Raw genomic sequence first — 20,631 nt, 5'->3', positions numbered from 1 at the left:
AGTGAAAGCGTGGCGTCTTTCCAGTCTAACCACTGGACCGCCAGGGAATCCCTTTGCTGGTTCTATTTGGTATTGATATAAACAAATGCCTCAAATTTGTCTGACCTCCTCTATCCCTGTCTCTGAAATCAGAGTAATACCTACCCCTCAAAGTAATAATATTTTTCTGTTATGTAGTCATCTTCCCTGCAGATGTTGTTGAGAGAAGCCCTAGAATTTATTCTTGCTGATGGCCAAGATTTGGGGGAAGAGGCAGAGAGGCGAAGCACATAGCAAGACTTGTTAGTCTGAAGTCTGAAAGGCAGGGGTTTCTAACCTTTGCATGGAACACAGTTGCTTCAGGCAGTTTCAACTATGAAAATATAGTTTCAGCTTGGACATCAATCGAAGCAGAATTTTAATACCAGCCTGACTCTGCTGCTCTGTGAATGAAAAAGAAAGTCATATCCACGAGAAAGTTCAAAATCTTAGCAGATCAGATGACACTCTGCTGTCAGAGATTGAGAGGAAAATGGTGCTGGACGGACTGTACTCTTCAGTGCTGTCTTGGTAGAGCTTAACGTAGGTGAAATTTGTCTCCAAAACTTTTAATCTTGTTTTCTTGGTTTTTCACATTCCTATCAATACCCACACCAAATAAATGCACTGTTGTTCTGTATTTTTCTGCCTCAAAGAAAAATTCATGGTAAACTGAATTATACTAATGGGAAGTACTTAATGGATTAACCAGTGTCACTCTACCCAGAGAAATTTTTATTTTAAAAGATCATATTAACTCAAAAGAGTGAATTTCTAATGGTGGCATTTCAAAAATTACGGCAGGTTGTGGGGTTTGCCATCTAAGCAGCTCACTGAGCTTGGCCCTGGTACAGGTATCCTGGGCTCATAGTCTAATTCCCAACACTTTTATTTTGTTTTGAGAGAGAACTTCTTCAGTATTTTTTTAACCATTTTTTTAATTGAAGTATAGTTAATTTACAATGTTGTGTTAGTTTCAGGTGTACAGCAAAGTGATTCAGAATATATATGTATTCTTTTTTAGGTTCTTTTCCATTATTGGTTATTGCAAGATATTGATTATAGGTCTGTGTGCTATACAGTAGGTCCTTGTTGGTTATCTATTTTATATATAGTAGTGTGTATATGTTAATCCCAACCTCCTAATTTATCCCGCACCCCCCCACCCACTGTCCCCTTTGGTAACCATAAGTTTGTTTTCTATGTCTGTGAGTCTATTTCTGTTTTGTAAATAAGTTCATTTGTATCATTTTTTTAGATTCCACATATAAGTGATATCATATGATATTTGTCTTTCTCTGTCTGACTTCACTTAATATGATCATCTCTAGATCCATGCTGCTACAGATGGCATTATTTCATTATTTTTTATGGCTGAGTAATATTCCAGTGTGTGTGTGTGTGTGTGTGTGTGTATACACACACCACATCTTCTTTATTCATTCATCTGTTGGTGGACACTTAGGTTGCTTCCATGTCTTAGCTATTGTAAATAGTGCTGCTGTGAACATAGGGGTGCATTCATCTTTTCAAATTAGAGGTTTTTCCAGATATATGCCCAGGATTGGGGTTGCAGGATCATATAGTAACGCCATTTTTAGGTTTTTTGGGGGGTTTTTTTTGCGGTACGCGGGCCTCTCACTGTTGTGGCCTCTCCCGTTGTGGAGCACAGGCTCCGGACGCGCAGGCTCAGCGGCCACGGCTCACGGGCCCAGCTGCTCCACGGCATGTGGGATCTTCCCAGACCGGGGCACGAACCCGTGTCCCCTGCATCGGCAGGCGGACTCTCAACCACTGCACCACCAGGGAAGCCCCATTTTTAGTTTTTTAAGGAACCTCCGTACTGTTCTCCATAGTGGCTGCACCAATTTACATTCCCACCAACAGTGTAGGAGGGTTCCTTTTTCCCTACGCCCTCTCAAGCACCTATTATTTATAGACTTTTTGATGATGGCCATTCTGACCAGTGTCAGGTGATACCTCATTGTAGCTTTGATTTGCCTTTCTCTAATAATTAGTGATGTTGAGCATTTTTTCATTGCCTGTTAGCCATCTGTATGTCTTCTTTGGAGAAATGTCTGTTTAGATCTTCTGCCCATTTTTTGATTGGGTTGTTTGTTTGTTTCATATTGAGCTGTATGAGCTATTTGTATATTTTGGAAACTAATCCCTTGTCGGTCTCATCGTTTGCAATTATTTTCTCCCATTCTGTAGGTTGTCTTTTCATTTTGTTTATGGTTTCCTTTGCCGTGCAAAAACTTTTAAGTTTAATTAGGTCCCATCTGTTTATTTTTGTTTTTATTTCCATTACTCCAGGATATGGATCCAAAAAGATATTGGTGTGATTTATGTCATAAAGTGTCTGCCTATGTTTTCCTCTAGGTGTTTTTTAGTATCCAGTCTTATCTTTAGGTCTTTAATCCATTTTGAGTTTATTTTTGTGTATGGTATTAGAGAATGTTCTAATTTCATTCTTTTACATGTAGCTGTCCAGTTTTCCCAGCATCAATTATTGAAGAGACTGTCTTTTCTCCATTATATATTCTTGTCTTCTTTGTTGAAGATTAGTTGGCCGTAGGTGCATGGGTTTATTTCTGGGCTTTCTATCCTGTTCCATTGATCTATGTGTCTGTTTTTTGTGCTAGTACCATACTGTTTTGGTTACTGTGGCTTTGTAGTATAGTCTGAAGTCAGGGATCCTGATTCCTCCAGCTCCCTTTTTCTTTTTCAAGATTGCTTTGGCTATTCAGAGTCTTTTGTGTTTCCATACACATTAAAAATTATTTTATTCTAGTTCTGTGAAAAATGCCATTGGTAATTTGATAGAGATTGCATTGAATCTGTAGATTGCCTTAGGTAGTATGGTCATTTTAACAATATAGATTCTTCCAATCCAAGACCATGGTATTTCTTTTCATCTGTTTGTGTGATCTTCAATTTCTTTCATCAGCATCTTATAGTTTTCAGAGTATAGGTCTTTTGCCTGCTTAGGTAGGTTTATTCCTAGGTATTTTATTCTTTTTCATGTGATTAATTCCCACTCTTTTCTAGGATGTAGAATCACAGACATTTGGGGCTGTGAGGGACCTTGAATATTATTTACCTAATCATTAACAGAGCCAACCCTAGGCAGAATTGCTAACTAGGAAGTGTATAACACCTTAGAAATATTTTCATTTTCATTTAAAAAAAGGAAACTCGGGCTTCCCTGGTGACGCAGTGGTTGAGAGTCCGCCTGCCGATGCAGGGGACACGGGTTTGTGCCCCGATCCGGGAGGATCCCACGTGCCGCAGAGCGGCTGGGCCCGTGAGCCATGGCTGCTGAGCCTGCGCGTCCGGAGCCTGTGCTCCGCAATGGGAGAGGCCACAGCAGTGAGAGGCCCACGTACTGCTAAAAAAAAAAAAAAAAAAAAGGAAATTCATTCAAAATGCATTGAAGAGTAAAATAGATCCATGGATAAAGGAATATATGTGTTAAAGCAAAATGTAGCAAAATGTTAACAGTTTTAGAGTCTAGGGAATATATCATAGCTGTTTACCATACAATTCCTTCAATTTTTCTGTATGTCTGATGTTTTTCATAATAAAGTATTGCCGGAAAAAGGAAAATTGAAAGGTAGGTGTTTAATGTGGTGGGATATATGGCAGAATGTCTAGCATTATCAACATGACTGTTTAGAATGTCTGTAAAAGTGGATCATCTTCTTACCACTCAGATTGCATTTTATTTTGCTAACGTGCAGTTTAGCTCAACTAGAAACATTTCTTAGTATCTCAACCAGCACTGCAAAGACAAGAGTATTATGATGTCAGAAAGTTTTAGAATTCTGGAAAGGATCATTCTAGACCTAGAGATAAGAAAACAGGCGTATTGTATCTATATTGTATAAAGAACTATTAAAACTCAATAATTAAAAACAATCCAATTAAGAAATGGGCGAGAAATTTGACCAGATAGTTCTCCAAAGAAGACATACAAATGGCCAAGAATATGAAAAGATTCTCAACATCATTAGCCATCAGGGAAATGCAAATCAAAACCACAATGAGATAGCACTTTATATCCAGTAGGATGACTGCATTCCAGAAGACAGATAATAACAGGTGTCGGTGAGGATGTGGAGAAATTGGAACCCTACTACTGGTGGGAATGTAAAATGTCGCAGACACTTCACAAAACAATCTGTACTGTGGCCATATAACCCAGCAAGTCTGCTCCTGGGAATGTGCCCCAAGAGAAATGAAACATATGTCCACACAAACACTTGTACTCGAATGTTCATAGCAGCATTATTCATAATAGCTAAAAAAGGGACACAACTCAAGTGTCCATCAATAGATGAATTGATAAATCAAATGTGGTATATCTATATGGAAACATATGTTCAGCAATAAAAAGGAAGGAAGTACTGACGCATGCTCCCACATGGGTGAACCTTAAAAACATTATGCTAAGTGAAAGGAGCCCATCACCAAAGGTAGCACATCGAATGATTCCATTTACATGAAATGCCCAGAATAGACAAATCCACAGAGATAGAGAGTAGGAGAAGGTCGGGAGGAAGGTGCAGGGGTAGGCAAAGGAGTGAGTACTGATGGGTACAGGGGGGTTGGGGTTTTTTTTTATATTGATGAACATGTTATAGCAGTGATGGTGGTGGTGGCTTTGAAACTGTGAACATGCTGAAAAGAGCTGGGTCGCACACTTTAAACAGGAAATGGTGTGGAAACTACATCTCAGCAAAGCTGTTACAGGGAAAAGAAAAGAAACAAAGATACAAAAATCAAAGTAGAAAGCAGGCAGGGAAATAAAAGAACTTGCTCAAAGTAAAGTGATCATGATAGAGCTGATCAGGGATTGTGCCTCTTCCACTGAGGAAGGTGTCTCCTGACACCTGACGTTCAATAAATTCTTCCCTCCTTCCCTATTTTTCTTTCATTTTTTTTCTTTCCTTTTTCCCTTTTCCTTCCTTCTTTTGTATTTCTTGCCTTCTTTTCTTTTTTTCTGCCCTTTACCTTCCTCCTTTTCTTATTCCTTCTTTTCTTTCCTATTTCTTTCGTTTTTAGTAAAAGTACATTCCATGATCCTGTATCATAGCTGCACAGAACCAACTGTAGTGAGAAGCTAGATTGTTTTTAATAAATTTATTTATTTATTTATTTTTGGCTGCATTGGGTCTTCATTGCCATGCACGGGCTTTCTCTAGTTGCAGCGAGTGGGGGCTACTCTTCGTTGCAGTGCGTGGGCTTCTCATTGCGGTGGCTTCTCTTGTTGCGGAGCACGGGCTCTAGGAGTGCGGGCTTCAGTAGTTGTGGCTCACGGGCTCTAGGCACGTGGGCTTCAGTAGCTGTAGCACATGGGTTCAGTTGCTCCGCGGCATGTGGGATCTTCCAGGACCAGGGTTTGAACCCATGTCCCCTGCACTGGCAGGTGGATTCTTAACCACTGCACCACCAGGGAAGTCCCAAGAAGCTAGATTGTTCAGAACCTTTAATAAGTGAATGTGCATGTGGCTCTTCGGGAGGGAAGTATTGGATTAAGTGTCTCCCACTTGTGAAACTCGCTAGGCTAGAGCAGAGCTCCTGGGACTGGGCCTCAGGGAACAGTGGCCTAAAGAGATGCACAACTACTGCTCATCTTAGTCGACCCAACAGAGTTTATTTGCTCTTTTCCTCAGGGTATGAGCTCCACTCTGATTATGCTTTTGCATTTTCTCCCATTTTAAACTTTTCAGCTCTCTTTAAGGCAGCAGCAAGTAAGTGAGAGACTGAATGAATGGGCCGTCTTCAGTGAAAAGAACAAGGAGCTTTGCGAATGGTTGACTCAGATGGAAAGCAAAATTTCTCAGAATGGAGACATTCTCATTGAAGAAATGATTGAGAAGCTCAGGAAGGTATGGGATGTGTGGCTACATGTGCTTAGATGCTCTTTTAATGGGTACAGAAGACAACCTTACTCCTAGTTACTTTCCTGAGAAAGGAGCACTCTATTATAAACATTTTATCTTTTTAATATAAAATAAACTTGACTGAAAAGACCTCCTTTACATACAGAATATATAGAATATTTTCAATTCGCGATGAAATAGATTATCTGCTGATAGATAATGTTCAGTATTTTTAGATTTTATCTACCTGTTCAGCAGGAATTATTTATGTGTTGGTTGTCTTTGTTTTTAATTGAAGTATAGTTGATTTATTGTTTGTTTTTCAAGAGGTAAACTCACCAGAGAGGAACTAAAAGAAAAAATTCCTAGGATCAATTAAACTGACATTTTCTCTGTAAGTCATGATTTATAGACAGTTACAGGAATGAGGACTTTCCTGAGAATTTTAGCTTCATATTAATTTCAAGTTATGTATGATTATTAAACTATTTTATATGCTCAAATGGATCTAGATCATTTTTTATGTCTGTACAGGACTGGTCACATTTACTAGCATTTAAAAATGTTTTTGATCGTTTCAGTGGTGTTTCCACACTGTTTTTGAACAACTAATCATTTAAATTTTCTCTCTCTTCTAAGTACATATCACCATCTGAAGTACAATGCATTTTCCCAATTTACTTGTTTATTATCTGTCTACAGTGAAGCCCCACTGGACTGTAAGCCTCACGGGAGCAGGGACTTTGTGTGTTTTGTTCATTGCTGTATCTCCTGCAACCAGAGCAGTGCCTGACTTTTCCTAAGTACTCAGTCATTACTTACTGAATAAATGAATTATAGCTTCATTCATTATGAAAAGAAATATAACTAATTATTAGGAAAAATATCTTTACCTACAAAGTTATTAATATTACATCTTGGCTTTGGAGTTTATTTTTCTCTCGTGTATGTGCTTGGGCATATACACGGAAAAACAAAAACTCCAGAGCCAGTATGTGATATGAATAACTCTATAGGTTTCCTTAAAATTGCAAGCTCTAAGCATCAGCATTTGTATATTTGTTATTGTAAGCTTTTAAAATGTGGGCAGAGATGATACGGATTTCATTTCAGCATCTGCTAAAAGCTCTGCCCTTTGCTGGTTTCTGGGTGTCAGATAATGTTCTACCAGACATGATTAATGTATAATAGGTATTATAGTGAAGTTGCTATAGAATAAATTTTAATTAAATGTATTTATACTCTGATTGATTTTATCATGAAATTTAAGATGCATATTTTGGGGGCTTGACACACAGATAATTTTGTTATACTCTTTGGTAACATTTGGAATAATTTTTAAAATATCAACTATACCATTCTGTATATATAATAAGTTATGGACTTTAAAATAAAGTCTTTATGAGCTTACCCCATGTGGTACCTCTTTTGTAAAGAAAAATAACATGGAGGCTTGGTAATTTTGACAGCTTAGAAAAAAGAAATTAACAAACAGACTGTAACCATGGTATGGGTACCTACTGGCATTAACACTCAACATCGTACTTTAAAAGACAACCTAAGAGTATTATTTTACTATAAATACTATTTTAAGCTTGGCATAATTCCTTTGAAATAAACATTTCTCAGTAATATCATCTCAAATTTGTAATAACACATTATAACGATTAAGAAATGCACCTGGTATGTTGGTCTTTGACTCCCATGGGCTTGAAGTAACATAGAAAGGAGAGTAGGCGGAGGTGCTGGGCCTGAGGAAGCACTCACAACTGCAGTAGAATAAAATTTCACCGGCTCCATCCATTCTTTGGGGCCCTTTTTACTTAGATAACTGATTTGAGAGGGTAGCCCTGTTACCAGGGTAACTTGAGAGCAATAGAAGGTGAAGATACCCATATTCCTATAATATCTGTCTGGGTATATTATTTTGCTGAGAAAATATTTGCTGCCTAACAGGAGCTTAAGCCAGAAATAAAAAACGTGATTCTGAAGTTTGGATGCTGTCACTATGACAAGAAATTAAGAGGATCAATTGGTCCAGAGGCTGGGGGGAGGGTGGGGGGACAGGTAGGGGTCAAGGGGAGATGTCCTTTCATCATCACTTAAATCATACTGTTCAGTGGCCTTTCTGTTACTATAGACCATATTGAGAGCCTGTCCTTCTTAACCTAAAACAATCTTTAAGAGGAGCTACTACAGAAACTGGATAGATGAGGAAGGTTTGAGAACCATTGATCCTCTAAGACCAATGGTTATTGTTCTTGAGAGTTAATTTGCCAATGATTTATGTGCTGTAAAATATTGACGCTGTATAGAGGACAGCTCTTTAAAATGAAAGTAGTCTTTTAAATCATTCTGCACAAGTAACAGTTGACATACACATACATATATACATTCACATATACACACATAGTCACACATCTTACTAGCGTCTTGTTAGCTATTTGTATGAGGATTGATTCTAAATATAACATGTGGTTGGTGATTAGAGCAACAAGGTATAACTTCCCAGCACTGAAATCTTTCAAGCTTTGTCTTTTGTTTCTATGTATATACACTTACTGCTTTTTTTACTGCCCATTTTAAGTAAATGGAAAGCATCCCCATTTCCTTTAAGAACATCTGTATAAAAATCCAATCTGGACTTTGCCTACATACCGAAAATAACAGGTACCACTAATTCTTGTGTACTGGGACTCATGTTCACACAGTGTTCCTTATGCCTGAACTATTTCCAAGCAGTAGAAAACTGTAATTATCATGTTTCTAGTAGAGCCAGACTGAATGCATCAAGAATATGCTTTCTGACCTCTGTGATTGCCATTTATTACACAGGATTATCAAGAGGAAATTGCTATTGCCCAAGAGAACAAAATACAGCTCCAGCAAATGGGAGAACGACTTGCCCGAGCCAGCCATGAAAGCAAAGCATCTGAGATTGAATACAAGCTCGGGAAGATCAATGACCGATGGCAGCACCTCCTGGACCTCATGGCAGCCAGGTAAAAAGGACCTTAGTCAATAGGACACACATGCAGAATCTCAAAGCTTTCAGGCTGCCTTCCATTTCAGCTGAAGATCGTCCAATAAATCTCTGTGTTCTTTATCCCACCATTTTAGTTCATGCTTGTCTCATAAATGTCACTTTCGTTAACTTTAAAATTCTCCTTCTTATTTCATAAATTCAGGGGTGTTTGCATTTAACTGAAAGAGGGAAAGTCATATCCAGACAAAATCCATTCCCAAGAGAAAATTCTTTATTCTGGGGCTTCATAGTACTCAACTTCCTATAAGGAAGAAAGTGAAACTGCTGACCAGTATCTGTGGAGGGTGTGTTTGTCTGAAGTGGCACAAAAAAAAAAAAAAAAAAAATACATATATATATATATATATATATATAAAATTATATAAATATAGTATAGTTAATTAATATATACATATATATATAATCACATTCCTACTGTCTTTTTGATTAGCAAGGTGTGGGAATAAATCTAATTATTGCCATTCTGCTTAGACGTAAAAATAATCTGCTGCATTACTGTAATTTTGTATTTAACTCTAGTGATAACTGTAAGTGTCTACCACATATCTGAGAGGAATGTTACATTCAGTTTCTGTTGCGGAAGGGCAGGGTGAGCGAAAGGGATAAAAGTCAAAAAGAAAAAGTATCTAAGGATCTTTACTAGCAATATAGAAATCTGATATGATTGAAGGAAGCACTGTGTTATTTGACATAAGGGTTATTTTTTAAAGGGAAGGGCTAGGTAGATGCTTTATTTGAGGTGAACTTTGCTTCTTGTTGGAATGTAGCCTCCATGAGAGCAGGCATCCTTGTCCATTCTATTCCCTGTATATCACAAGCACCAAGAATAGTACCTGAATGCAGTTGGGGCTCAATAAATATTTGAATGAATGTATGAATGAATACTTGAATATTTGAATGGGTAGTCTTCTTTATGGCAGTTGGGAGAGTTGGAATGTTACACATGCTTCTGATTCACAGCCATTTGGGAGCTATCCCAAAATACACTTTTTAAAAAATCCGGATTCTTTTCCTTAGCCATGCTGCATGAAGGTGGACATGAAATAGTGCCTTTTGAATACTGTGTGCCCACAAAGACTTCATATGGGCATGGCAAGTCCGTGTGTTGATTTTAAAAACATTTAGTATATTTCTTTTTCTATAAGGGAGTTATCAAAGAGGGTCTCATTTAGGAAGGTGAGATTATAATTTGTTTTAGTGAGAATGAAACAAAAATGGAATAGATGTTGACCAATTTTTAAAATGTTTAACGGTAGTATTATAATAGCTAACATTTACTAAACCCTTAGTTTGTAGCAATGACCATGCTAAAGACTTCACGTACATCTTCTTGTGTGCTGTTCACAACATTCTTTGAGGTGGGTATTATTGTTATACCCATTTTCCAGATGTGAAATGCTGAGGCTCAGGTTTGCCCCTGGTCATGCACGTGCTGAGTGGCAGAGTGCCCTAGAATACTGCACTCTCCTACCTGCCAAGCTTATGACTTCTTTGTCCCTGTTCTAGAGAATACAATTAAAAGGAAGTTAGGTTCTGTTATTTATTTCTACAATCTAATTTCCCAGTCCTTTGTGAAGTACTGACAGCGACTATGAGAGATATAAGAGGTACAAAGACGGAAGCCCTTTCTTCAAGGAGTTCATAGTGGGAATTATGCATGTGAAGAAATCAAGTAAAATGATGTGCTAAATGCCTTAGTAAAGGTACCATAAAGAGATGGAAACTGAATGGTGCAGCTTAAACTACTGTAGTATTTAGGCATTGGTAGATTTTAGAACCCCAGTGCTGCGTTAGCCTCACTTCTCAGTCACTGATAACCAAATCTTATTTCAGAGGGAGGAGCTGAAGCCCTTTGTGCTATAAATACCCTTCTTAGGGAAGCTGCCCACTCGGTAAACATCCCTGGGTTTTTTTCAGTCAGATTATGACTCATGGAATTGGCTTTCATTTCCATGTAATCCAGTTAAACCAGTTAATATCCTTTTCTAATTTCTAGTTGGTTCAGTGGTGTGGAGTATGGGGTTGCACTAAGTCAAAATGTTTTAAATTTAATTTAATTTAATCACAAGCAGCTAGTTTGGTGTATGCCCAGCTGGTAGCCAGCGTTACATACAATGAGTTAGGTGTTTACTCCTCAAAGCCGTGTTGATTTTGTAACTTTTCTATCTATTTTTTCAATCAAGAATTTTCTAGGTGTTATTTAGTTTATTTTTCCAAAGACACATTAGTAAATTTGAATCAATTAAATATAGGGTACACAGGCTTGCATTTTAGTCACTAAAATGCTCATATGTTCCTACTTTCGTAGAATCTCATTATACACAGATGTAATATATATATTGTCCATTTCTAATTGTCTCCTTCCAACGTAGACCAGATGACATTTTGACCATTCATTTGTCCTGAGGTTTAATGCCACGCTGGATTCATAGTTCCTTGAAGCCTCTCCTAAATGACACTCAGCCCTCACGTTTGCTTTCCACTTTTTGGTTTATTGCCTGTGCTAACGCACAGGCAAGATGACTGTCTTCCACATCCATCTTCAACTATGACCTGCCAGCTGAAATACTAAGTTTCTATGATTCAGTCTCATTCACTACTCTTCCCTCTTCCAAATTTTTTTAACATTGATTAATTGAAGCAGAACGTAACTTATGCCTTTGGCTATTTTCCTGTTGTTTTGATGCTCTTGGGAATGGAGAGGTTATTTTTGAAGATGATCATATTTTCAGGTGAACAGCTTCCCAGCTAACAGAAAGATGGAAAAAAGAAAGAAGATTCACTGATAATAACCTGTTATATACAAATAGAATGCATAACTTTGAGTCAGATTCTTATCACTAGGATTAGCTTAGACCATTCTAAGTACAGAGTAGCTGTTTTGCTTTGAATTTTTAAACTAACTGTCACCAAGCATTGTCAGCTTTTTGGATAACAAAAAAATCTGCTCAGTTATTATTAGGGCTCAATGGATAATGTTACAGCATACTTTCTAGACCTACTCAGTTCAATATAGCAGTCACTAGCTACATGTGGCAGTTTAAATGAGTTGAAATGGAATATAATTAAATTAGAATTTTTTTTAAACAATCTGATTTTATTTTTTATTTTATCTTATTTATTTATTTTTGACTGTGTTGGGTTTCGTTGCTGTGCGCCGGCTTTCTCTAGTCGCAGCAAGCGGGGGCTACTCTTCATTGCGGTGCGTCGTGGGCTTCTCGTTGCGGTGGCTTCTCTTGTTGCGGAGCACGGGCTCTAGGCGCGTGGGCTTCAGTAGTTGTGGCACGTGTGCTCAGTAGTTGTGGCTCTCAGGCTCTAAGAGCACACGCTCAGTAGTTGTGGCGCACGGGCTTAGTTGATCCGCGGCATGTGGGATCTTGTCGGACCAGAGATCGAACGGGTGTCCCCTGCATTGGCAGGCGGATTCTTAACCACTGAGCCACCAGGGAAGCCCCCAATTAAATTAGAATTCAATTTTAATTACAGTCAGTTGCACTAGGCACATTTCCAATGCTCAATAACCACACGAGGATACTGTCTACCTTATTGGATACTGCAGACACAGAACATTTTCATCATCTCAGAAAGTTCTGTTGATCAATGCTGGCCTAGATAATTAAAAGCATTTCTGAGCCTTTAGCTTTCATTAAGAGTCAATATAATTTGACTGTAACTGTAATTTATGTAAAAAAAAATTGGTGTAACTGTAATTTCTGTAAAACTGTCTTCAAGGACTCTAGCTCTCATTTTATCAGTGGACCTTATGCAAAAACCCACATGGCAATTTTTCCAGCGCCTAGCACTAACAGAAAATGTCTTTTAGCATCAGTAGTTCAGAGCTTCTAATGACAGAGAATACATTATTAAACATTTCCCATCTTGGTATCTAGGAACGTCAGACTCAAGTTGTTTGCCCTGCTTTAATGACTTTTTCTTAGTTAACTGGACTCTCTAATATAAGGAGATTCTTCTTTCCTCTACCAAACCTAAATACCCATCACCAAAAACAAAGCACACATTAGTTATTTGGTTCTTTTTTTTTTTAAATAATAGTTTTATTGAGATACAATTCACATACCATACAACTCATATATCAAAAGTATACAATTCAGTGATTTTTAGTATATTTACAGAGCTGTGCATCCGTCACCATAATCAATTTTAAAACATTTTCGTCACCCCCAAATAAAAACTTTAACCCCTTGTTTCCTTTCTGCCCTCCCTCCTTTTCCTCCAGTCCCAGGCAACTACTAATCCACTTCCTGCCTGTTTAGATTTACCGACTCTGGACAGTTCATATACACGATATCGTACAGTATGTGGTCCCTTATGACTGGTTGTTTTTAATCTGTGTTTTAATTATAATTCCCTTAGACACTGTATAGAAGTAAAAACAAATATAATTTTTTAAAACTATGGAATGCCTCCTGTTTATGAAGTACTTCCTCTGCATGTTGCTACAGGGCAGAAGCTGGCGAACTCTCTGCTTGGGGCCATATGGTAAATAATCTAGGCCGTGTGGGCTGAACAGTCCCTGACAAAGCCCTCTTCCATTGAATCACAAAAGCAGCCTTAGACAGTGTGTAGAGAAGCAACAGGTTCCAGTAACATTTTATTACCAAAACAGGTGGCCAGACATAGTTTGCAGACACCACTCTGGGATGAAAAAGAAAATGGTTCCCATCCAAATAAGGGTAAAAGGTAAAGTGGGGATACACGTGGTTCCTCACCTCAGGGCCTTCCCCTTTCTGCTACTTCTTTCTGCTCTCTCTCCTCTGTCTGGCCAGGCCAGCCCCTAATTCTTCTTCATGCTCCTCCTTTTCTCTAGATTAGATTAGATTAGATTCTTCTCTTCTGCTAAGTAGGCTTTCTGTACAAAGTCCATAGCATTTCTCTTGATTATAATAAATATCTCGTGTGATAGATTGTTTAAAGTTTCTTTCCTCTATTGAAATGTAAGTATCTAACTTGATCACCACAGTAATCCCAGAACCTAACATAGTTCTTTGCATATAGTTGTCACTCCAGTATTTGTTGAGTTTCTCAGTCTGAGACATAGTGTTTGAAATGTGCCCTACATACAGATAAGAATATAGCAGAGCCTGGGCTTAGGGCTTTTGCCTGAATTATAAGGTGTTTCTGCTTCACCTACACTGTGATGTTTGCCAAATTACTTATCTTCTTAGTGCTTCAATTACACGGTGTGAAAGGTTATCAGGGGGATTAAATGAGGTGGTACCTGTAAACCACTTAGCACAGTGAAGTGCTCAATCAACAAATGTCAGCTGTCATCCCAGAGGGAGTTTAGAGGCTTGTGCAGTACAAGGAAGGCTTTGCAAAGTGGTCGCAGCTGCCCTCAGAAGGGGTTTCAGTCTAATGGGAGTTCTGCCCAAACAAGAGGAAAAAGAAAACTTAATTCTTGGAATTTGTGGCTGGTATCACCTCATGGTGATCCATTCAGAAAAGTCAAGCCAGAATCAGGAATTCTTTGATGCAGCAAGCAAGGGAATGACTAAGAACTAATCAAGAGTCCTAGGTTTAGCTCACCTTGTTCCAGCTGTGTGACCTAGGGCTTAACTGTATAACCTCTCTGAACCCTATAGTCCTCATTTTCAAAGTGTTCATTAAAACAACTGCCACATCTCCGATGAGACAACATAGGGGAAAGGACCATGTATACTATAAAATGCTATATGTGCCAGTCTTATTATTTTAGACGGCTGCAGGGCATTCCACAGTTCATTCCACAGAACATTCCACGTTCCATTTATACAACGTGATTTATCCAGTATTTTCCCTATTGATGGAAATTGATATTATTGCCATTTTTTCGGTACTACAATAATTGTGTCTTTAAAGCCTTGCCTTATGTTTAATTCATTAGAATAAATATATTGTGCTAAGGATAATGAACATGGAAAGAAAAATTAACCCATGGGAAAAACTATATAAAGTAAAAGGGAATTAAACTAAGGAAATAATGGCAATAAAAAATTTTAAAGATCTAAGTTTTTTAAATTTTAGTCATAATCAAGAACAAGCAAATTTGTCTACTGTTATGGAATTATGACCAATATATTCCTTTAACCAAATTTACATATTTACATTCCTGATAAAAATAATATATCAGTGGAGTGATTGTTTTATAAAGAATTCACAATAGTATATCTTTAAGTAGCAGGATTTTTAAAATAATTTTATTTTTAACCAAGTTTTCTGGAATTTTTTAAATGTAAAATGCAGGTTTGTTTCTTTTATAAAGAAAATGTATTACTATTTTAAAAGCAGTCAACTCACACAACCAGAACCAAATGCTTTGTTTTATTTTAGTTGCAATTCATCATATTGGCCTTTAAAAAAAAAAAAAAAACTTAGCAAATGTTCATTATCTATTTATTTATTTGTAACTTATTTGTGTGTATGTATGTTAAAATCCAAAAGGGATTTAAAGCAGACAGCATTAGTCATTTTTTATTAAATTACCAGTAATGGGTAATTTGGGAGCTTATTTTCTTTACAAGCTTAAATTATGAAATTTATATAGAGTCAGTGCAGAAAATTTAGAAACTCTTGAAATTCACAAAAGAAAAAAAGTTATCTGAGATTCCACCAAGCAAATGAACAGATCCTTTTTAAAATTACCTTAAAATGAACATGTTATTTTTGTCACTTTATATCATTTTTTTTTTTTGCGGTACGCAGGCCTCTCACTGTTGTGGCCTCTCCCGTTGCGGAGCACAGGCTCCGGACGCGCAGGCTCAGCGGCCATGGCTCATGGGCCCAGCCGCTCCGCAGCATGTGGGATCTTCCCGGACCGGGGCACGAACCCGCGTCCCCCTGCATCGGCAGGCGGACTCTCAACCACTGCGCCAGCAGGGAAGCCCTATCATTATTTTTAAAAAGACAAAGGTTCATGTAAGGGGAGAATAGTATTTCTTCATTACTTTTCATTTTCAAATAGTCTATTTAAAGGTGAAGAGCAAGCACTTTGCCACAGAGTATCTTGTCCATCCCATCTTCCCAAACAGCCCCTAAAACTCCTACTTAACACCACTTAACTGGCAAATCAGACTGAAGGAAAAAAGCAGTTGCTCCTTTTTGCTACTACAGTTTGCCGCCGCACTTGTAGAGGTTTTGCTTGTTTGCATTTGGTACATTTATCTTTGCAAATATCTTTTCCAACTTAAACTGCCTGCGAGAAAAGTCGAAGGTCCTTCCAGAATGGCAGAGTGTCTGCAGCCGGTCTTATTTTTGATACCCTTCTTTCTTTAGACCTGGAGCCTCCCCCTCCTAGCAGATTACCCTGAGCCTTTTCCCTTCTTACACTCATGGCCTACATTCCAGGAGATCAAGCCTGGCACATGTTAATGAATGTAGGTTTTATTTAGAAACATGACCACTTGTCACTCACTGCTCAGTGTCATATTGTCAGGCAGAGACTTACCAACATTTGTCTGGAGTGAGCATTTTCATACTTCCATACACAGACTGGGGAAACTTTCATCCCCACGCAGGATTTAGCCTTTTGCTCTGCAAACCTGACTTTTGCAAGTGGAAACTTCATGGTGGTGGCGGAAGATCCGTGTGCCCTGAGGATGGCAGAGGACGGCTGTGTGGACGCAGAGCTCCCCGATTGTAACTGCAGTGTCACAAGGCAGGCATCTCCTTGAGTTTCTTCCCTTGGGCGTAGCTTTCATGTTACATGGGGGATGGATGCCGGAGCTTTAATCCATAATTGTGTTGGCCAGTGTTACGTGGAGATGACTGGTGTGGGGAGATAGTTGGCCGTGGACTCCTCAGACTTATTTGTCGGTTTGTTTTCTTGTCTCCTGCTGGGCCTGTGGAGCTGGATGAAAAGGTTAATGGACTTTGTTATGGTTCAGTATCCACTTGTCTTGGGACTGGATGCATCATACGAGGAGTATGGTTACAGTAGAGAGCCTGAGACACAGGAAAGAGATTCAGAAAAAGATTCAGTGGAAAGATCCTGTTAGTCCATCATCTGCTATTTAAAGGATGGGCTCCTTCTGAAACTGAAAGTCAGTCACGGCCAGTTCACAGCTTTGTAGGTGAAAGCGTTCCTTTAATAAATAAAAATCTACTCATGTTTCAGGGGCTGGGAGGGTTTTTGTGTGAGAGAAGGTTGTTTCTGTTTTATGTATGTCAGTAGGTTTTGGTCACTGACTAGTATAAAGGTTTTCAATAGTATGTGTAAAATATAGAAGGTTATGTCTAAAATGGCAACTTAGTGCATTATACAAATGTTTACTTCATGATTTTTTCTCAGTTAGAATAACATTACATCAGGAATTTTCATTTTGTTTCTAAAAAATATTTTTCTTATACCATAACATCCCCCAGACAAATCCCTACTGATGAATAGAACTTATTAATGGTACTTTTGGTTCTCTTATATTGAGAACATGAATTTTTTTGTTTTGGTTTATGGATCTACTAAATTTGTTTGAAGGAAAGTAGTGAGGTATATATATGAAATATGTAGATATATATGTGTATATGTACGTATTCACGTGACAATATTAAGAAGCTGGACAACTGGATTTCATAGTAGAATCCTCCTCAAGAAAGGTCAAGTGTGCAGGAAACACACTGGACTCTGAAAGGGGAACCAGAGTGTAGGGACTTACAGATTCACCGGGCTTGCTAAACTTACCCAGACATGTGATGTCTGTAAACACCTATTTTCAATTATAACCCTGTATGCTACCAAAAGGAGTGTTGCTCAAACTTCTTACAGTGATAAATAAAACTATTATGGTGCTTCACCCAAGGATTTCCTTTAAAGAAATGATGAAAAAAAATGTGGGACATTTCTCTTAAAGAAGAATGATCCTCGTCCTGCAAATACCAAGTTTAATAGCTCAAGGATGATGTATGGGGGCCTTATCCCACACCTTCTCTCAGTTCACATCCGCTCCCCCCAACACACACACACAATGTATTTTGCTATTTGTAGTCGAATACATTTTTTTAAAAATGAGAAAGGAGAACCACTTAAGCGTTCACCCTCCCTGACTTTACTAAGATTTACACGTTCATTTGAAAGAGGAACTTGCCCCTAATAGACTGTATGAACAGGCATTTCCACGTCACGATGCCCTTGACATATTGAACTAACTGCTCTGACTATTGGAATTCCTTCAATGTTATACAGGGTTACTAATCCAGTAAAATATTTGGCTACTGTAGACAATATCCAATGGAACAGTGTTTACTTATATCCCTTTGTGCTTTGGATCTTTTGATCATTTTTGTCAGTGAATTTTGAACCAAGAAAATGAATGAATTTTAGTCCTTAGCAAACAGATCATTTGCAAATGTTGGACCTAGAGGAAAATTTAAGTATACATTTAATATCAAATAAATTAAATTAAAATATGTTAACAAAATAAGCAATATTTTAGTTAGAACACTAATTATTAACGTTTAGCAGGCATTTAAATAGTACCCGACTTTGTGCAAGGCAACAAGCTCAGTCTGGCAACTAGAAGTGGAAAGGGAAAACCCGAAGTGGAAATTCACAGTTCCAGCTTTCCAGGGAACTTCCCATGAGGAGCAGGAAGGTGAGCATTAATAATACCAGGAAGTTCGAACAAGGGTAAGAAGGAAGCAGGCACTGAGTGAAGTACCCTCCCAGCCTCCAGGTCCACACAAAACCCTGATGATGTCATGAGTTTTCTTTAAAACCCCATCCCGAAGCATAGTCAGCATTCAAATCCTATCAGACCTGAAGACAGGAAGCTGGTCAAGTGGGAGAGGTTCCTGAGAGGACATTCTTATTGGGGTCAAACCAAGATGGACAGCAGTGCAGTGAGCCATTCTTCAGTCCTGTTCCAGTGGGTTTATTGATTGTAGACTGTCCTTTCCATCTGGGACACTAAAGCAGGATGGCCAGGGTCATGGTAAATCCTAAGCCCATACCATGGTCATTGGTAGAATATGTACCCCGAACTTTATACCCAGTAGCTGCTCAAAAACTGTCATTCACTGACTGACGCTCAAGTGAATTTTGTCTGACATATGAGAGACATGTGAGTGGGTTGTATGTAACAGTTATTGGAATTATTTTTCAAGGCTAATGCCTTGAAATGCCCTAGAGACAGAGTACAAATTGTACTTATAAAGCTAATTAGAAAAGTATTATCTTGAATGGAATTATGAATTATGATAACATATTGCAATGCATGTTTTCTGTTCCCTTTCAATCCTATATATTGTGGAACGTGAACATAATTTTTTAAATACACATTTTTTAAAACAATATAAGGTAATGCACCTCAGCATGCCTTTATACACTGATCAAATGTAGGGATTTTTATTATAATTAATGAAATACAGATATTATTATCAAGAACCGACCATCGTGAAAATACTTCTAAGCATTTGTATGACAGAGGAAAAGTGATGGTGTCATGACTAGATTTTCATTTGAGAGAGAAACATTGATTTATAGAAACTGTAATAGAAGTGACGGTATCCATTTTAAGCAATTAAAAATGAATAAAGGGGCTTCCCTGGTGGCGCAGTGGTTGAGAGTCCGCCTGCTGATGCAGGGGACACGGGTTCGTGCCCCGGTCCGGGAAGATCCCACATGCCGTGGAGCGGCTGGGCCCGTGAGCCATGGCCGCTGAGCCTGCGCGTCTGGAGCCTGTGCTCCGCAACGGGAGAGGCCACACAGTAAGAGGCCCGCGTACCGCAAAAAACAAAACAAACAAACAAAAAAGAATAAAAATTCTCAAAATACTTTGGTTATGAGACAGTTTCTTCAGAGAGGTGGCTCCTGACCAGAGAAGCAAATCCTAGTCATCTGGGGAGGCACAGAGGGCGGGGAGAAGGTGGGGAGAGAGTTAGCAGTGGCACGTGTGGATGGAAAGCACCCCTAAGTGACCCAGTACCGGTCCTAGGTTGAGAATCACTTCTTTACTCTCTGGAAGTAATAGAGTTGAGAAGTAGTAGGTGATTCTGAGTGCAAGTTGTCTGTCTTTGAGAACATTCTACTGCAGATCCCTGCCTTGAAATATATCACATCCTTAGAGTCTTGGGGCCGGAGGGTTGTTTTGTTTTGTTTTTTTTCTTGGCTGTGCTGCGTAGCATGCGGGATCTTAGTTCCCCGACCAGGGATCCAACCTGTGCCCCTAGCAGTGGAAGCTCAGAGTTTAACCACTGGACCGCCAGGGAAGTCCCTATCACATCCCTAGATTTTTTTTTTCTTACAATTTTATTTTATTTTATTTTATATTTTTTCTTAACATTTTTATTGGAGTATAATTGCTTTACAATGGTGTGTTAGTTTCTGCTTTAGAACAAAGTGAATCAGTTATACATATGCATATATCCCCATATCTTTTCCCTCTTGCGTCTCCCTCCCTCCCACCCTCCCTATCCCACCCTTCTAGCTGGTCACAAAGCACCGAGCTGATCTCCCTGTGCTATGCGACTGCTTCTCACTAGCTATCTATTTTACATTTGGTAGTGTATATATGTCCATATATACACTACCACTCTCTCACTTTGTCCCAGCTTATCCTTCCCCCTTCCCATGTCCTCAAGTTCATTCTCTAGTAGGTCTGCGTCTTTATTCCCGTCTTGCCCCTAGGTTCTTCATGACCTTTTTTTTTTTTTTTTTAGATTCCATATATATATGTTAGCATTACGGTA

At 38.5% G+C, this 20,631-nt stretch overlaps 1 protein-coding gene across 19 annotated transcripts in view; it reads left to right on the top strand.

The window, feature by feature from the left end:
• SYNE1 (spectrin repeat containing nuclear envelope protein 1) overlaps positions 1–20,631 on the top strand; it is a 465,530-nt gene that overhangs the window by 395,691 nt on the left and 49,208 nt on the right. For all 19 annotated transcript variants that reach the window (XM_079939340.1, XM_079939347.1, XM_079939346.1 and 16 more), the window contains 2 exons: positions 5,754–5,912; positions 8,742–8,908. In XM_079939340.1, coding sequence (XP_079795466.1) covers positions 5,754–5,912; positions 8,742–8,908 — 326 coding nt within the window. The remainder of the gene's footprint in view (positions 1–5,753; positions 5,913–8,741; positions 8,909–20,631) is intronic.

The sequence above is a fragment of the Stenella coeruleoalba genome (genome assembly GCF_951394435.1).
Source record: "Stenella coeruleoalba genome assembly, chromosome: 12".
Lineage (NCBI taxonomy): Eukaryota > Metazoa > Chordata > Mammalia > Artiodactyla > Delphinidae > Stenella > Stenella coeruleoalba.
Note: the sequence above shows the minus strand (reverse complement) of the source record. Positions and strands in the feature narration are given on the sequence as shown.